Here is an 18,385-nt window from a genome sequence, read left to right as displayed (position 1 = left end):
TTCACAGTTATCATGATTAAATTCAATGTGACATTGCTCTGACAATCTTATCAACTGTTGTATCTTATCCTGTGACTATCCTCCTCATATCAATGATATTATGTATTTTTGTGTCATCTACAAGCTTACTAATTCTGCCTCCTACATTCATATTTAATTAATTACTTAGTATAACAATTTTGTTCACAGGCTTCCAATCACAAAAACAATCATCCTCTGCATCCTTATACCAAGCCAATTTTGGACTCAATTTGCCAACCTGCTCTGGATCCCATAGTCTTTAAACTTTGGACCAGTCTCCCTTATGAGATCTTACACAGACTTTATAAATCTTTGACAAGCTACATCAACAGCTCTGCATTTTCTCTTTTTAAAAATTCAATCTTATTGGTCTGACAGGACTTCCCAGTCATAAAACCAAGAGGCCTTTAATTAATGCCAGCTTTCCAAGTACAGATTAACTCCTTTACTCAATAATGTTCTAATGGTAATTTACTGATTTAGCTTAGCCCCGCTGACCTTCATGAATAAGGGAGCCACTTAAACAGTACTCCATTCATCTGGCCCCTCCCCTGTGGCCAAAGATTTAATTCTCTATCAAAGCCCCAGTAATCTCCTCCCTTACTTCCCATAGCACCCTGGGATAACCTCATCAGGCTCAAGCAACCTACTTAACTATAAGCCCGCAAATGATAACATTGTCTAGAATTTCAACACCATCCCATCAAATTCTCCAATTACAACGTCCTTCTCTTTCGTGAATCCGAATGAAAAATATTAATTTTAGGCCTCATCTACATCCTCTCTTCCATGCACGGTTTTCCCCTTTAGTCCATCTTGCTTTAATATATCATAAATCGCCTTGTAGATTTTCTGTAACTCAGGAGAGAGTCAAATTTTACCCCTAGAAAGAAGTAGCATACTAAGAGAGGCAGAGACAACCATGGCTGACGAGGGAAGTCAGAGTCAGCATGAAAGCAAAAGGGAAGGCAGACAATATGACAATTAGTGGGAAGCTTTAAAAAAAATCAATAGTCAATTAAAATTTGTAAGAGAGGAGATCAAATATGAGGATAAACTAGGCAATAATACAAAAATTGCAAAAGTTATATTTTCAAATATATAAAGAGTAAGCATGGACATTAGTGAAGTAGTAATGGAGAACAGAGAAATGGCAGAGGAACAAAATAGGTACATTGCATCAGTCTTCACGGTGCAAGATACCAGTAACATGCCAGAAAACAGGAGGAGCAGGGGGCAGAGGTGAGTCCAGTGGCATTACCAAGCCAAAGGAGCCAGTTGAAAGGCCTGAAGGTGGATAAGTCATCTGAACTAGATGTACTACATCCCAGGGTTCTGAAAGAGGTAACTGAAGAGTTTATGGAGGCTTTGGTGGAGACCTTTCAAGAAACACTGGAAATGGAGAGGGTTCCAGAGGACTGGAGAATTGCAAACATCACACCCCTGTTAAGAAGGGAGGTGGTAAAAGACAGGAAATTAAAGCCAGTTAGCCTGATCTCTGAGGTTAGTAAGATTTGAAAGTACATAATAAGACAGAACAAAGCCAGCAAAGATCTGTTAAGGGGAAATACTTCCTGACAAATCTAGAATTATTTGAGGTAACAAGAAAGTTAGTCAGAGGACATGGTTCACTCGGATTTGCAGAAGGTCTTTAACAATATGCCACACACAAGGCTGCAAAATAAGATAAAACAAGGTGTTAAAAGCAAGGTACCAGCACAGATAGAAGACTGGCAGAAGGCAAAGAGTGAGAGCAAAGGGTTCCTTTTTAGGATAACTGCAGGTTACTGAGTTCTGTAGGGGTCAATATTGGGACTACTTTTCATGTTATAAGTTAATGAAGGAAGTGATAAGCATTGTGGCCAGATTTGTAGACAATAGGAAGATAGACAGAGGGACATGTAGCATTGCGGAGGTAAGGAGTCCGCATAAGGATTTGGACATGGGCAAAGAATTGGCAGGGAGAATAGAACATACAGAAGTATATGGTTATGCAACAAACAATCCATTGGATGAACTTGGCAGGTCAAGCAACTTCTATGGGAGGAATAGAATTGTCAAAGCCCTGTATCAGAACTCATTTGCAGAAAGAATAAAGGTGTAGATTATTTTTTGAATGGGGTGACAATTCATAAACTGGAAGTTGAAAGGAACTGGTTCAGGATTCTCCTAAGGTTAACTTGCAGGTCGAGATAGGATTAAGGAATACAAATGCAGCATTAGAGGACTGGAATATAAAAGCAAGGATATATTGCTGAGGCTTTGAAAGACATTGGTCAGGCCACATTTGGAATACTGTGAGTAATTTTGGGCCCTATATCATTGGACATGTGATTATGAAAGAGGAGTTAGAATGCACAGTAATTATGGGAAAGATTGAAGGGAAGAAAGCAAGAGGAAGACAAAGACAAATGATGATGGAGACAGTAGCCAGAGAACTGGAAATGAATACCAATGAATTGATCCACTTGACCCGAAACAAGAGCGTGTGGGCCATGGTAGTCAAAGCTCAAACTGGGCATGGCACCTGATGATGATGATGATATCTATGGAAAGATGTGCTGACTCTGGAAGGAAACAGAGGAGGTTCATGAGTATGATTTCAGGAATGCAAGGCTTAACACAAGGAGCACTTGATGTTTCTGGGCTTGGAATGATGGACTTCAAAGGATGAGGGGGACCTCCTTAAAATCCAAGTACTGCAAGGCCTGGATAGAATGGATATGGAGTGAATGAAGAGTGTAGGACCTCAGCGCACAGCCTCAGAATAAATTATGTTTCATCAGAATAGAGATGTGGAGGAATTTCTTCAGCCTGTTGAACTTGTTGCCACAGAGGCCTCTGAAGGCCAAGACATTGAGTGTATTTAAGGGACAGATTGATAGGATCTTGATTGGTACAGGGGTTATTGGTTACAAGGAGGAGGCGGAAAAATTGTGGTGCAAACTCAATGGACTAAACAGCCTAGTTCTGTTCCTCTGTCTTCAGGTTTCACATTAGATTCAAAGTACATTTATAATCAAACTGTGTATGCTTTGTACAACCCTAGGATTTGTCTAAAAAATGATTAAAAAAACAAAGATCATTAAATCAACAAAACACTCCAGGCATATTCATTTCAGTTCAGTTCAATCCAGTGATGTGTCATTTGTTAACTTCAGGCCACAGAGCTAGTCCATCTCGATCAAAAATTGCAAACAAATAAAGGAGTGACCAGAAAGCAGAAACACAACATAACGTGAACTACAGAGTCAAATCCACAAACCACGTCAATTGAACCTTGCCCCAGACCCAGGACTCCGGCACCGTCCTCCGACAGCATTGAGGGAGAGGGAGAGAGAGAGAGAGAAACCGTCACACGCAGACACCTTCCTCCAACAGCAAGTGAGGGGGAGAGAGAGAACAGTCACTCACAGGTAGACAGTGCCGAGCACTCGCTTGCCGTCTGCTATCGTCCTCGATGTTTTCAATCTAACAATGAGATTGGCAAGAAATGGAGTCTCCAGGCTTCTTGACCTCCAGACCGCACACTTCCCTTGAAACCTCACTGAACCCCCTCGGAGACAGCAAGATGTCAGATCACTCAATCAGTCCAAGCCAGTCCACCAAAATGTAGATCACAGGCTGCAACAGTAGTAGCAGGACCACATTTGAAGGAAAAAGACAAAGTAAAAATGAAAGCGGTAGTTTGTGAACTGTCTGAAGGATGTTGCCCTTGGTCACATTGTTGGCGCCATCTTCCACAGCCTCACCTGTCACTGGTATTAAATGCTCCCTCTTCATCCTCCTGATTTTGTAACTGTCCTGTAAAACTTTTTATACTCCTGAAGGGTCCCCTCTGTTTTGAGTTCCTTATTCTACATATGTGTTTCTTTTTTCCCTTTATTCAACCGTCTATATTCTTTGACATTCAGGAACTTGCTGTCCTTACCTTTCACTTTTACAGGAACAAAACCTCACTACTTTGGTGAATGACTCGCACATGTCCATAGTAAATCTACCTGCAAATAGCTGTAACCAGACTATGTTTACCAGGACCATCCATATCATTTTCCATGTGTTCTTGTCCACAAATCACAAAGGTTAGCAGCTGAGTGCAGCAAGCAGTTAAAAAGACAAATGGCACATTGGCCTTAAGAGCTATGAAGTCATTTAGCATGGAAACGGCTTTTAGTCCACTGCGTCCGCGCAACCAGTAGACACTGATCCTTATTAATGGCATCTTTCTGCAGTTGGCCCATAGCCTTCTGTACCTAGGCAAGTTAACTGATGATCATCCAAACACTTACTAAAATTCAGACATTAACCTTGCTTCCACTACATTCTCAAAGTAAATTATCAATTTACGCACATATCAAATGCAACCCAGATTCATTTTCATTCACAGTAAAAAAAACCAATGAAAAACTACACAGACTAACAAGCAACCAATGTGTAAAAGAAGAGAAATGAATAATAAATAAATAAATAAATAATGCCGAGAAAATGAGTTGTAGAGTCCTTGAAAGTAAGCCCATAGGTTGTGTTCAATGGTCTGTTCAGAGATGAAGTGAGTGAAATTATCCATACTGGTTCAGGCGCCTGATGATGAAAGGGAAATAACTGTTCCTGAACCTGGTGGTGTGGGACCTAAGGCTCCTGTACCTCCTTCCTGATGGTAGTAGCGAGAAGCGGGCATGGCTGGATGGTGGGGGGTCCTTGATGATAAATGACTCCTTCTTGTTGGCAGCGTTCTTTGTAGGCGTACTCAGTGGTGAGGAAGACTTTCCTGTGATAAACTGGGCTGTCTGTATCAACCACTTTTTGTAGGCTTTTCTGTTCTTGGGCACTGGTGTTTCCATACGAGACCATGATACAACTAGTCAGGATACTCTCTATTGTACATATATAAAAGTCTGTCAAAGTTTTAGATTACTTGCTGAATCTGTGCAAACTTAGAGGTGCTTCTGTGGTTTATTTGAAACGGCATTTATATGCTAGTCCCAGAACAAGTCCTCTGATATAACATTTTTCATATTTCCTTACAACTCAATGGAACTCAAGTCCATGATCCTTTCAAAATCATTAGGGACTTGTTCCCAAGATCCTTACACTCACTGGGGCTTGCTGCCATGCTCTTTTTAACCTCCTTTTAAACTCTTTGGTGACCTGTCACACTCTCCTTTTAACCTCACTAGGGCCCCAGACATCCCTTTAATGTCACTAGAACCCTACTCCTCTCTTATGACCCCTTTAAACTTATCAAAGCTCTTTTCCCACAATCATTTTAAACACATCACAGTCCTTCTAAACGTACAGGCTCCATTCCCGTATTCTTTTTAAATTCACCAGGACAATGACTAATGTTAAAGGCAATGCTCACTAACTTCAGTTTTTAAAAGAAAAAATAAGTTTTAGTGTCATAGTCAGTAATTTTCACACAGCAGGCTGATTATCTGGAATGACCTACCAGAACAGTTCGTGGAGGCAGGTGTTTACGAGGCATTTGGACAGATACAGGAATCCTGTACGGATTCCCAACCTTTTCTATGCTGTGGAGCCTTACCAACAAACCAGTCCGTGGACTCCAGGTTGGGAACCCCTGGCAGAAGGATACAAGTCCAGTATATGGAAACGGAATTGAATAGATATGGTGAATCGAAAGGACCGATTTCTGTGCCGAAGATTTTATGATTCTATATTCATAACCAGTTCAGATGGTGCCCTGTGAGTCCATTTTTCCACACCTGATTACAGTGCAAGTATATGAAAATCTAGACTACACAAGAACATATGGCGTACCTAAATCATCAGTCTAGAAAATGTCAAATACCACTATTGTTTTATCTGAAAGTTCATTCTCCCACTACCCAGCTTCTCTGTGGAAAACCCCAAATCCATCTAAAACTTCCCTTTTATTAAATAAAGCTTTATTGCTTCATTAAATTCCAACAATTAAATTTCTTGTTTTATTCCACACCATTTTATGAAACTTGTCTTCATCCTGAAACATTAACTTCTGTTTTTCTCTCCACAAATTCAATAGGACCTGCTGAGTACTGCTAACACCTTCTGTTTTTACCTCAGAATTCCAGCATCTGCAGATTGCTTTACAAAAATATTTTTCGTGGTTGGAACCTGACGCAAACAATGGTGCACTTGAAATAACCCTGGAGTTCAAACTAACTACTCAGAGAAATTTATAAAAGGCAAGATGTGCATTAACAGCAGTTGCTCTGAAGCAATAAATGCTTTTTCATGAACAAAGAGATCCCAAATTTACAATTCCGTTCTCGGAACAAGAACATTTACTATGGATAAAGAACTGATTTACAGAAAAGTTCAGAAACAGTCATTAGGCTCTTGAACCAGAGGGATAACTACATCCAACTTCACTCACAACACTGAACTTATTCTACAAACTATGGAATCACTCTTAAGGACACTACGGCTTGTATTATCAATATTTATTGCTTATTTATTACTATTATTATTTTCTTTTTTTGTATATGCAGTTTGTTGTCCTTTACATCTTTGTTGTGTGCAGTTTTTCATTGATTCTCAGGGCAGTACATGATGTACTTTGATAATAAATCTACTTTGAACTTTAAGGGGTTTTTCAGAATCTAGAATACAATAAACAATAACACAGTTGCAAGAAAAAGTTTGTGAACCCTTTGCAATTACCCGGCTTTCTGCATTAATTACTCATAAAATATGGTCTGATCTTCATCGAAGTCACAGTAATAGAAAAACATAATCTGCCTAAACTAACAACACACAAACAATTGTACTTTTCATGTCTTTAATGAACACATTATTTAATGATTCACAGTCCAGACCAGAAAAAGCATGTGAGCCCTTGTATTTAATAGCTGGTAGAACCTCATTTAGCACGTTTCCCATAGACACCGATCAGAATTGCACAATGGCGAGGAGGAATTTTACACCATTCCATCACACAAAACTGTTTCAGTTCATCAATATTTCTGAGATACCATGCCTGATCAGTCCTCTTCAGGTCATGCCACAGCATCTCAATTGGGTTAAGGGCCGGAGTCTGACTTGGCCATTCCAAAACATGAATTTTCTGCTTTTTAAAACATTCAATTGTTGATTTACTTGTGTTTCAGATAATTTTCTTGTTGCATCATCAAATTTCTATTAAGCTTCAGGTGGCGGACTGCTACCCTGACATTCTCCTGTGAAATGTCTTGATACAATTTTGAATTCATTGTTCCCTCAATGATTGCAAGCTGGCCAGGCCCTGAGGCATCAAAGCAGCCCCAAACCATGATGCTCCTTCCACCATGCTTCACAGCTGGGATGAGATCTTCGTGTTGGTGTACAGTGCTCTTTTTCCTCTAAACATAGTGGTGTGTATTTCTACAAAGAACTTCAACTTTTGTCTCATCTGTCCACACAACGTTGTCCCAGAAGCATAGTGGAACATCCAGGTGGTTTTTTACAACCTTGTGATATACACCAGTGTTTCTTTTTGGAGAGAAATAGTTTCTTCCATGGTGTCTTTCTGTGAACACCATTCTTCTTCAGTGTTTTTCTTAGGGTGGACACATGAACAGAGACTTTAGCAAGTTCCATCTTTCGCTGTTACCCTTGGGTTCTTTTTCACCACCTTCAATATTGCACTTTGCACTCATGGTGTGATCTTTGCAGGACACCCACCCCTAGGGAGAGTAGCAACAGTACTGAATTCCTCTTACTGTGCCCTGATGAACTCTCAGGTCTTTAGAAATGCTTTTGTAGCCGTTTCCAGCTTCATGCATCTCTAAAATTCTTCTAAGGTCCTCCAAAAGTTGTTTTGATCAAGGCATGGTACCCATAACCAGATCTTTCTTGAGAAGAGCAGGCTCCGTCAGTAAACTGACTTTGCGTGTCATTTTTACGGGGAAAGGCACCTCTACAACCCACACCTCCAATCTCAGTTCATTGATTAACACCTGACTTAAATAGCTTTTGTAGATGGCATTATCCCAGAGGTTCACATACTTTTTTGAACCTAGACTGTCATTATTTAAAAGGTGTACTCAGTGTTGATGAGAAGTACAATTATTTGTGTGTTAATAGTTTATATTGTGTTTGTCTATTATTGTGACTTAGATGAAGATTGGATCACATTTTATGAGTAATTAATGCAGAAAATCAGGTAATGGCAAAGGGTTCACAAATTTTTTCTTGCAACTGTGTGCTGTCTCAAGGCAATAATATATCAGAGCCAGGTAAGGTACTGCAATACTGGCATGAACAAAAAATTCTAAATGAATTGACATTTTCAATGTTGATTAGATTGACAGCAGTGTATTTATCTAGGTTAGGTAATACATTCAAAGAAACTTTAGATACTGGGAATAACAAATGTATCTCACAAAATATTTTGGAGGAGTATCTGAATCAATATTCAGTTCTCAATGCAAACACCAAACTGTTAGAGGAACTCAGCAGATCAAACAGAATCTGTGGAGGCAAAGGGATAGTCAATGTTTCAGGGTGAGACTCTGCATTAGAACCTGATGAAGGCCATCCATCACCCACCTGCCTCCACAGATGCTGAGTTCCTACCGAAGTGTGTTTTTGCTCTTGATTACAGCAAGTACAGTCTGTTGAATCTTCAGTTTCCAATGATTCACTGAACAATGCGCATTAGCTATCATAAGTAATATATACTGGCAGGGAATGTTAATCCAATATTTAATTAGAGTACTCACATTTGATAAACCTAGAAAACAATAAACAATGCCTACAGAGTTGATCTTATGCTTAACTTTGACATTAAGGCTTTTCTAAAATTCCACATTGGCATCCAAGTGGTCAGATCTTTAAATTGAACAAAACCTGGAATCAAAAGTGCAAATACGAAAAAATCACTCAGCAGTTTTGGCAGAATCCCTGGAAAAGAAGTTAATGCCACAAAACAAAGACTTCAACATAATTTGAAGACAGAATACCTTATCTCAAGTTGCAGAGAAGGTAAATAATACATTGAAGAGCGGGCTGTGCTAATAAACTGAATTCCTGTTTATCTTCCCATTTAGACTCAGAGTCACAGAACACTATAGCACAGAAGTAGGCCTTTCAGTCCATCTAGTCCACACTGAGTAATTAATCTGCTAGTTCCATCAACCCGCACCCGGACCATAGACCGCCATACCCTGCCCATCCATGTACCTATCCAAATTTCTCTTAAATGTTGAAGTCGACCCCACATCCACTACTTGCGCTGGCAGCTCATTCCACACTCTCACTACCCTCTGATTAAAAAAGATCCCCCTCATGTTCCCTTAAACATTTTGCCTTTCACCCTTACCCCATGACCTCCAGTTGTAGTCTCACCCTTCCTCAGTGGAAAAAGACTGCTTGTGCTTACCCTATCTTTACAGTACTCATAATTTTGTATACCTCTATCAAATCTCCCCTCAATCTTCTACATTCTAGGGAACGAAGTCCTAAACTATTTAACTTTTCCCTATAACACAGGTCGCTAAGTCCTTGTAAATTTTCTCTGCACTCATTCAATCTTATTTACATCTTTCCTGTAGGTAGGTAACCAAAACTGCACACAATATTCCAAATTAGGCTTCACCAAAGTCTTATACAATTTCAACATAACATCTCATTCCCTGTACTCACTGCATTGATTTATGAAGGCCAATGTGCCAAAAACTTTCTTTATGACTCTATCTACCTGTGATGCCACTTTCAAGGATTATGGATCTATATTCCCAGATCCCTCTGTTCTACAGCACACTTCTGTGCCCTAGCACTCATAGTGTTAAACCTACCCTAGCTGGTCCCCCCCAAAATGCAATACCTCACACTTGTTTGCATTAAATTCCATCTGTCTCTTTTCAACCCATTTTTACAGTTGGTTCAGATCCTGTTGCAAACTTTGAGTTTTCAACTACACCCACAATCTTGGTAACATCCACGAGATTACCGCAATATCAACCAGACTGTTGATACAGATGATAAACAACGAACCCTGCACTGATTCCTGCAGCACTGCACTAGTCACAGACCTCCAGTTAGAGAGGCAACCACTCTCTATTTTCTCCCACAAAGCCAATGTCTAATCTAAGTTACTACCTCGTCTTGAATGCTCAGCAACTGTACCATCGTGACCAGCCTCCCAAGTGGGACCTTGTCAAAGGCCTTGCTAAAGTCCATGTAGACAACTTCCACTGCCTTACCTTCATCAACTTCACTGGTAACTTCCTTGAAAAACTCTAATATTGGTGAGACATGACTTCCCATGCACAAAGCTATGTTGACTATTCCTAATCAATCCCTGTCTATCCAAATACTTCTACATCCAAAACTTAGAATACCTTCCAATAACGTGCCCACTACTGATGTCCGGCTCACGGGCCTATAATTCCCAGCTTATTTTTAGAGCCTCTCTCAAACAACAGAACAACATTAGCACATCCAATCCTCCGCAACTCAGCCATGGCTAAGGTTGTTTTAAGTATCTCTGCTAGGGTCCCTGGAATTTCTGCACTAGCCTCCCACAGGGTTGAGGGAACACCTTGTTGGGCCCTGGGTATTTATCCATCCTAATTTGCCTCAAGACAGCAAATACCTCCTCCTCGGTAATCTGTATAGGATCTGCATTGCTTCACATCTATCAACTCCATGAATATCTCTCGAGTAAATACAGATGCAAAAAAATCCATTTAAGATCTCCTCCATCTCTTCCAATCATTCAGAGGACCAATTTTGCCCTTGCTATCCTTTGCTCTTAACATATCCATAGAAGCCCTTAGTTTTATTCTTCAGCTTGTCTGCAAGGGCAACCTCATGCTTTCTTTCAGTCCTCCTGATTTCTTTCTTAAGTGTTCTCTTGCATTTCTTATACTCAAGTACCTCATTTGTTCCTACCTACCTAAACCAGTTTCGCACCTCCTTTTTTCTTAACCAGAGCCTCAACATCTCTCAAAAACTAATGTCTCTAAACCCACTGTCATTGCCTTTATTTCTGACAGGAACATACACACTCTGTACTTTCAAAATTCCACCTTTGAAGTCCTTCAACTTACCAACTACACCTTTGTCAGAAAACAAGCTGTCCCAATCCACACTTGCCAGATCCTTTCTGATACCATCAAAATTGGCCTTTTTCCAATTTAGAATCTTAACCTGTGGACCAGACCTGTCCTCTTCTATAATTACTTAAAACTAATGGCATTATAATCACTAGATGCAAAGTGTTCCCCAACACAAACTTCTGTCACCTCCCCGTCTCATTTGGCAGCCTGATGATGTAGTGGCATCAGCGCCGGACTTCGGAGCGAAGGCTCCCGAGTTCGAATCCAGCCGGCTCCCTTGCACGATTTCCATCCGTGCTGGGTTGAGCGTCGAGCTAGCAACTTGGCCTCGCAAAAATAAGAAAACCTGCTAAAAAGGCCATCGTGACAGCGTCCCACTGACTCCAATCGGAGTTAAGGGCTTTCTTCTTCTTCTGTCTCATTTCCAAATTGGAGGTCTCTTGCACTCTCTCTAGTTGGGACTTCCATGTACTCAATCCCACAGTCTGTTAGTTGGTCTATAATATAATGCATTTAACGTGGTCATACATTTCTTATTCCTCAATTTCATCCATAAAGCCTCATTAGACAAGATCTCCTGCCCTGAGTGAGCACTGTTGTGACATTTTCCCTGACTAGTAACATCAGTCCTACCACTTTAATTCCTCTTGCTCTATCACATCTGAAACAACAGAACTCCAGAACACTGAGCTGCCAGTACTGCTCCTCCTACAACCAAGTCTCACCAAAGGCTGCAATGTCATAATTCCACATGCTGATCCAGGCCCCAAGCTCATCCGCCTTTCCTAAAATATTCCTCGCAGTTCAGAACATTAGTCCCACCATGCTTGACCTATTGAATCCTGACTTTGTATGTAGGTTTAACAAAATCTTTCTCTACAACCACACCACTACCTGTGCTGGTTCCCATCCCCCGGCAACTCTAGTTTAACCATCCCCCACACCCCATCCACCCCGTGTAGCAAACCTTCCTGCTAGGATATTAGCCCCCCCTCCAGTTCAGTTACAAACTGTCTCTTCTGTACAGGTCCCACCTTCCCTGGAAAAGAGCCCAAAGATCCAAAAATCTGAAGCCCTCCCTCCTGCCACGTGTTAAACTCTGTGATCTTCCTATTTCTGGCGTTACTAGCACGTGGCACAGGTAGCAATCCTGAGATCACAACCCTGGAGGTCCTATCCTTAACTTAGCATTGAACTTTCTGAACTCACTTTGCAGGACCTTGTCACCCCTCCTACCTGTCATTTGTACTGATGTGGAATACAACCTCCCACTTAAGAATGCTGTGGATTTGATCCAAGGTGTCCATGAGCTAGCACTCAGGAGGGAACATACCATCCAGGAATCTTGTTCTCATACACAGAACCTCCTTCTTGTTCCCCTATCCAACAAATCCCCTATCACTGCAACTTGCCTCTTCTCCCTCTTCTCTTCTGAGCCACAAGCCAGACTCAGCGCTAGGGACCTGACTGTTGCGGCTTTCCTCTGTTGTTAAGGGGAATGGCCACAGGGATACGCTGCAAAGCTGTCTACCTCCTTTCCCCTTTCTGACGGTCACCTACTTACCTGTGATCTGCACCTTGGGTGTACCTAGCTCCCTCTATGTCCTATCAACCCCTCAGCCTCTCACATGATCTGTTCATTCAGTTCCAGCTGCAAATCCTCAACACGGTCTGTTAGAAGCTGCAGCTGGACTCACTCCTTGCAAGTATAGTTGCCAGAAACTTCTGGATGTCTCCCTGCCTTCCCACATCTTGTAAGAAGAGTATTCCACTCACTATCCTTCCTTGCATCCCTACTGCTCTAAATGCTCAATAAGAAAGGAAGAAAGAAAGAATAACTAACTAAAAATATCTACCTACGGCCTATGCCTCTCCTCGATAAGCCAAAGGCTCAACTCCCTACTCTAACACAGGCCCACTCACAGAATGGCCGCTCCGCTTAAACTTAACTTCTTTTTATTGGCCCTTGTCAAGTGTCCTATTATGCACAATCCAATATCTACTCAGGAACTGTGGCACAGTTTGTTAAGTCCCTCTATACAAGTGCCTCTGAAATACTTTCCTTTTCTCAACCATGAGTTCTACTTTATAACATTGGACATAGTCCTTGGCCATACCTCCTCTATTTCCCACACCTTTGTTCTAAGTCACTATTCCCGACAAAACAAGGAAAAAGCTCACATTTGTTCTCATCAACCAATGTATCTCATCTTCCAGCACCTTCAATGAGATTCCACCACCAGATACACCCTCCTTTCCTCTCTCACTTCAGTACCCCGCACTGATCTGGGTCTGCTCTTCCATGTGTACCAACCATGCCTTGTTGTGGCATTTTTCCATGCAACCACAGGAGATACAACATCCGCTCTTTTACATTATCCCTTCTCACCATTCAGAAAGACCTTCACTTGAGCTTACTCCTATTTAGTGTACTGATTTGTCCACCTCTGCTGTGGGGTGACATAAGGTGACCACTCAGCGGAACATCCAAGTTTAGTCCTAGGGCAAACCTTAAGTTTCAGTTGTCTGTAACTTTAATTCTTCATTCTGCTTCTATTCTAAACTATGTCCATAGCTTTCTGCATTGTTCCAAGGACAACTTCTCTTTCTTCTAAGCAGTTATCAGTTTTCTGGACACCAGATCAAATTCAACATTTTCTGTTGTCTATATTTGTGATGAGGGACAGAAGTCTCAACAGACATATTTAATATCTCTTTACAGCAATCAACTGTTCCTGCAGGTTTCAAGGCAACTACCATCATTCCAGTGCCCAAGAGAACAACAGTAGGATCTAAATAATTACTGCACTTCAACAATCATGAAATGCTTTGAGTGGCTGGTAAAGGATCATATTAAATCTCAGCTTCCAGCTACATCGGACCCTTTCCGATTCACCCACTGCTCAAACCAGTGCACTGATTATGCCATAGCAATGGCCCTCCATTCTATCCTGTCCCACCATTCTATCCTGTCCCACCTAGAAAATGATGCCTCATATTCCAGGAAGTTGTTCATTGACTTCAGATTGGTGTTTAACAGAATAATTTCTCAGAGGCTGGTGGGTAAAATGGTCTCATTGGGACTTAACAACCCTCTCTGTAACTGGATCTTGGACTTCTAGATGGGAAGATCCCAGACTGTCCGGGTTGGCAGCAACATCTCAAGTTCCATGAAGCACAGCACAGGTGCCCCCACCCCAAGGATGTCAGCTCAGCCTTCTGCTGACTCACAACAACACTGCCAGTGCCAGCTCAAACAACATCAAGCTTGTGATGATACTACAATGGTTGGCCTCAACAGCAATAATGATATGTTGGCATACAGAGGAGGTGGAGAGACTTGTCAACTGATGTGAGAACAACCATCTGAGTCTCAAAGTGAACAGGACTAGAGAAGACTGGGACTTCAGGAAGGTGCAGGTTGAGCACTCTCCATTGCACATCAATATTTCTGTCAAGGAGAGAGTGAAGAGCACAAAGTTCCTTGGTGTGCACATAATGGACGATCTAATCTGGACCAGTAACACTTCCTCATTAGTCAAAGAGGCACAGCAGCACATTCACTTTCTGAGGAGATTAAGACATACAAGGCTTCCTACCCCCATTCTAACAACCTTCTACAGCACTACTGAGTATGTCCTGTCTGGCTCTATCATTGTGTGGCATGAAAGCTGCAAGGCATCAGACCACAAGACCCTACAAAAGACAGTAAAAACTGCTGAGAGGATCACCAAGGTCTCCCTCCCTACCACTTGTGATTTACTGAGAGTGTTGTATACAAAGGGCCCAAAGCATTGTTCAGGATACCTACCACCCATCCCACAATCTCTTTGACTAACCACCATCAGGAAGGATGAATAGATCTACCAAACTGGGTAACGGCTTCTTCCCTGAGGTTGTGAGAATAATCTGCTACCTCCAGGTCTCATCACTAGGACTGTTTACTGTTTACCAGTGTTGTACACTATATACTCATTCAATTACACTTTATTACTTGTGGTAATATTTTGTCTTAGATGCTGTGTAAATATATTTTGTGGATACACCAAGATCCAGAAAAATTTGCCTTATTTGGTTGCATACAAGTACAGTCAGATGACAATAAACTTGAACTTGAAATTGACTAATTTAGCAACATGTAAAATTAACTGCTTTTCTCTTGCCACTGAAGCTGCCTGGTCTACAGAGCAATTCCTACACCTTTAAACTCTTTCTAAAAACTCCCCATCAATTTGTAATAAGTGGTTTCACCAACTTTATCACAACCATAATTCTGGTACTACCTGATCAGAAGTATTCAGTTTGCAACACTATTATTTTTACACTGAGAATTCTTTGACAAGAAAGATTAACCTTGCAACCGTCTCACAGGTGCTATGTGTTTCCATAATTTTTTGTTACTGTTGAGATTTCTAGCCCTGCAATTTCTTTAATATTTATATGGTCGCTGGAAATCTGAAACAGAAGCATTCTGGAAACATTCCGCTTAAGCAGCATCTGTTAACGGAATTACCGCTCGTGGTCTACGGCCTTCCTACATTAAACACTATTAGGTTCTCTGTCTTCACAGACACTGCCAACTTAGTGAATATTTCCAGTATCGTCGATTTATAAACCATTCCGTTTTAACCAACGTTTCCACATTTAAGGCGATTCTTTACACTGCACTGTTTTGTTTCCATGTTCGTAATCCGTGTTGTCGTGAGTGGGAACACTGAGAGCGCCCAGATAACACCGATACTAAATGCGGCCACGGACTTCCATCGGTGTGGGAGTGGGAGTCTGCGGATTCGGTGCCTCCGTCATCCACACCCCAACCTCAGCTGGCCAGGGCTGTTTATAAATAAACAGGCCACAGGGCCCGACGAGCCTGGGGGAGGAACCATTTCCGTCCACAGCCAACCCCACAGGAAGCACGTATGTGGGATAGATTGGCCGGTCAATCTGACTGACGGGTGTCTCTGAGGCTCGATTGGCCTCAATGGTGTGCAATTAAAAACACATCCCACTGCTACCACCACCACTGAGCAGTAGGAGGAAGGGGTCCTGTCGTGGCTTCTGCCACACGTTCGATGTGGTGGCTGTGAGAAGGACGGGTTGGTTCCTCCACCTCGACTTGTCACAATACAAGTCCAACAGCCGTCCCATCTCTGCCCTGATCTGATTGGGCCGTAAAGAGGATTGACACAGATTCTGACGCAAGCAGCCACTCTGATTGGTCAGAATAGCTGTCCGTCATAATGGATACCTCCTCTAGAGATGACGCGGCCTGGTTTCCGTTGTCAGGGCACTGTGGGGTCCGATCCTGCGCCTCGGGCACTGGGCCGACACACCCCCTCCCCAGACCACCGGCCTCTTTGCTTACTTGGTCGGGGTCTCCTCGGGCTGGAAGGCGAGCTCATGTCGAGGGAGAGGTCGATCCGGCGCCGCGCCTCCCTGTTCTCCTGTTTCAGCTTGGCTTCCAGACGCGACAACTTCTGCTCCAAGGAGGAGGCCGCCATCTTAGCTCAAGATGCAGAGGGAGCGCGCAGGCGTGTGAAACCCTGCTGCCGCCCCTCCCCCTCCTGCGGATGCCCGACGCTTGGCTCCACCTTTCCGCCCGCGTAGCTCCGGCCTTCGGCTTGTAACTCCTCCCTCGGGCGTCAAGACCCTCCCGAGCGGGACTGCATTGGGTCTACCCAACCTGGAACCAGATCAACCGTCCGAACCCTGATAAGTCCGGGTTCAAAGAACGTGGTTTCCCTTCTACTAACCATTGATGCTTCCCTCACCCGCATCTTCTCCATTTCCCGGACATCTACGCTCACCCATCTTCCCATCACTTTAACAGGGATAGAGTTCCTCCTGTCCTCACCTACCACCAAATATATCTTTACTCCTCCTTCCCCCCCTGATCGCTCCCTCTGCGATTCCCTTGTTCATTCGTCTCCCTCCTGGTACATAATCCTGCAAACGACAGAAATGCCCATTCACCTCCAATCAGAGCCCCAAATAGCCCTCCCAGGTGAGGCAACCTCTTATCCGCGAGTGTGTTGCTTGAATTTCCAGCATCTGCAGAATTCCTCATTTGTGAATCTGTTGGGGTTGTTTGTTGTATCCGGTGCTCCCGCTGCAGCCTCCTCTACATTAGTGAGACCTGATGTAAATTGGGGAACCACTTTATTGACCACCGCCGCTCCATCTGCCAAAAGCGGAATTTCTTGTTAGCCAACCTTTTTAATTCCTATCCCCATTCAAGTTCTGATATGTTGATCCATGGTCACCTTCTTTGACTATGAGGCCACTCAGTGGAAGGGGCAACACCTCATATTCCATCCAGGTAGCCTCCAACCTGATGGCATAGATATTGATTTCTCCTTCCGGTAATTAAAAAAAATCCCCCCCCCCACCTTCACCTTCTGTTCCCCACTCTGGCCTCTTATCTCTTCTCATCACTTGCCTATCACCTCCCCCTGGTGCCCCTTCTCCTTTCTCCCATGGTCCACTCTCCTCCTAGAGTCCTCCATTTGCAGCCTTCACCTTTCCCTTCCCTCCCACCTGGCATCACCTATCATCTTCTACCTGTCCTCATTATCACCCCCTTCACCAGTGTCTTCACCCAACTGATGAAGGGTCCTGAAACAAAGCATCAACTGTTTATTTATCTCCATAGATGCTGCCTGGTGTGCAGAGTTCCTCCAGCATTTTGTGTATTGCTTTGACTTACAATCCATATCTTGGGGATAGATATGGGTTATGTATGGCATTGGGTGCCCTTGCTGTGAGCAAGGACTCGGTTTCAGCAGTTATTTAGGAAGGTCTTCATTGCAAGAGTACAGGGGCATCCAAACGGGCCTTAGTAAGATCCATCCAGAGTTGCAAAAGCCATTTTAGTTTCCTTATCTGAGGAATGATGATTGCTTCCATGGAGGAACTGCAACAAAGACTTGCTAGATTGATTTGAGAGCTGAAAGGACTGATATCAAAAGGTAGATTGAGTTAGTTAGGCCTCTATTCAGATCATGCACCTTTAAATGCCAAGCAAGTCTATCACATTTTATTCCACCCAGAAAGGCCAGGCTCTGCTATCATAAGATTGAACCTGGCTCAGACCACCAAACTCCACCCTTCCAGGCCAAACCTCTATTCCATGTACCTACAGTAAGTCATGTAAAATCTGTCCCATATTACCCATCCAGTTGAACCCAGATTGAATACACTCCATTCTATGCTTCTGGGTTAAGACAACCCAATCAACTCCAAAGAAGCCATACTATTCTGGCCAATTCAGTCAAAACAAACCCCATTCCACCTTTAGAGGTTTACCACTACTTGTCTTT

At 42.6% G+C, this 18,385-nt stretch overlaps 1 protein-coding gene across 2 annotated transcripts in view; it reads right to left on the bottom strand.

The window, feature by feature from the left end:
* LOC134339397 (dual specificity mitogen-activated protein kinase kinase 7) overlaps nucleotides 1-17,394 on the bottom strand; it is a 101,013-nt gene extending 83,619 nt beyond the window's left edge. The window contains exon 1 of one of the 2 annotated variants that reach the window (XM_063035858.1): nucleotides 16,432-17,394. In XM_063035858.1, coding sequence (XP_062891928.1) covers nucleotides 16,432-16,567 — 136 coding nt within the window. In that variant the 5' untranslated portion in view covers nucleotides 16,568-17,394. The remainder of the gene's footprint in view (nucleotides 1-16,431) is intronic. The other variant, XM_063035859.1, reaches the window with a different exon arrangement.
* Nucleotides 17,395-18,385: the final 991 nt, after the last annotated feature.

The sequence above is a fragment of the Mobula hypostoma genome, chromosome 29, assembly GCF_963921235.1.
Source record: "Mobula hypostoma chromosome 29, sMobHyp1.1, whole genome shotgun sequence".
Classification (NCBI taxonomy): Eukaryota; Metazoa; Chordata; class Chondrichthyes; order Myliobatiformes; family Myliobatidae; genus Mobula; species Mobula hypostoma.
Note: the sequence above shows the minus strand (reverse complement) of the source record. Positions and strands in the feature narration are given on the sequence as shown.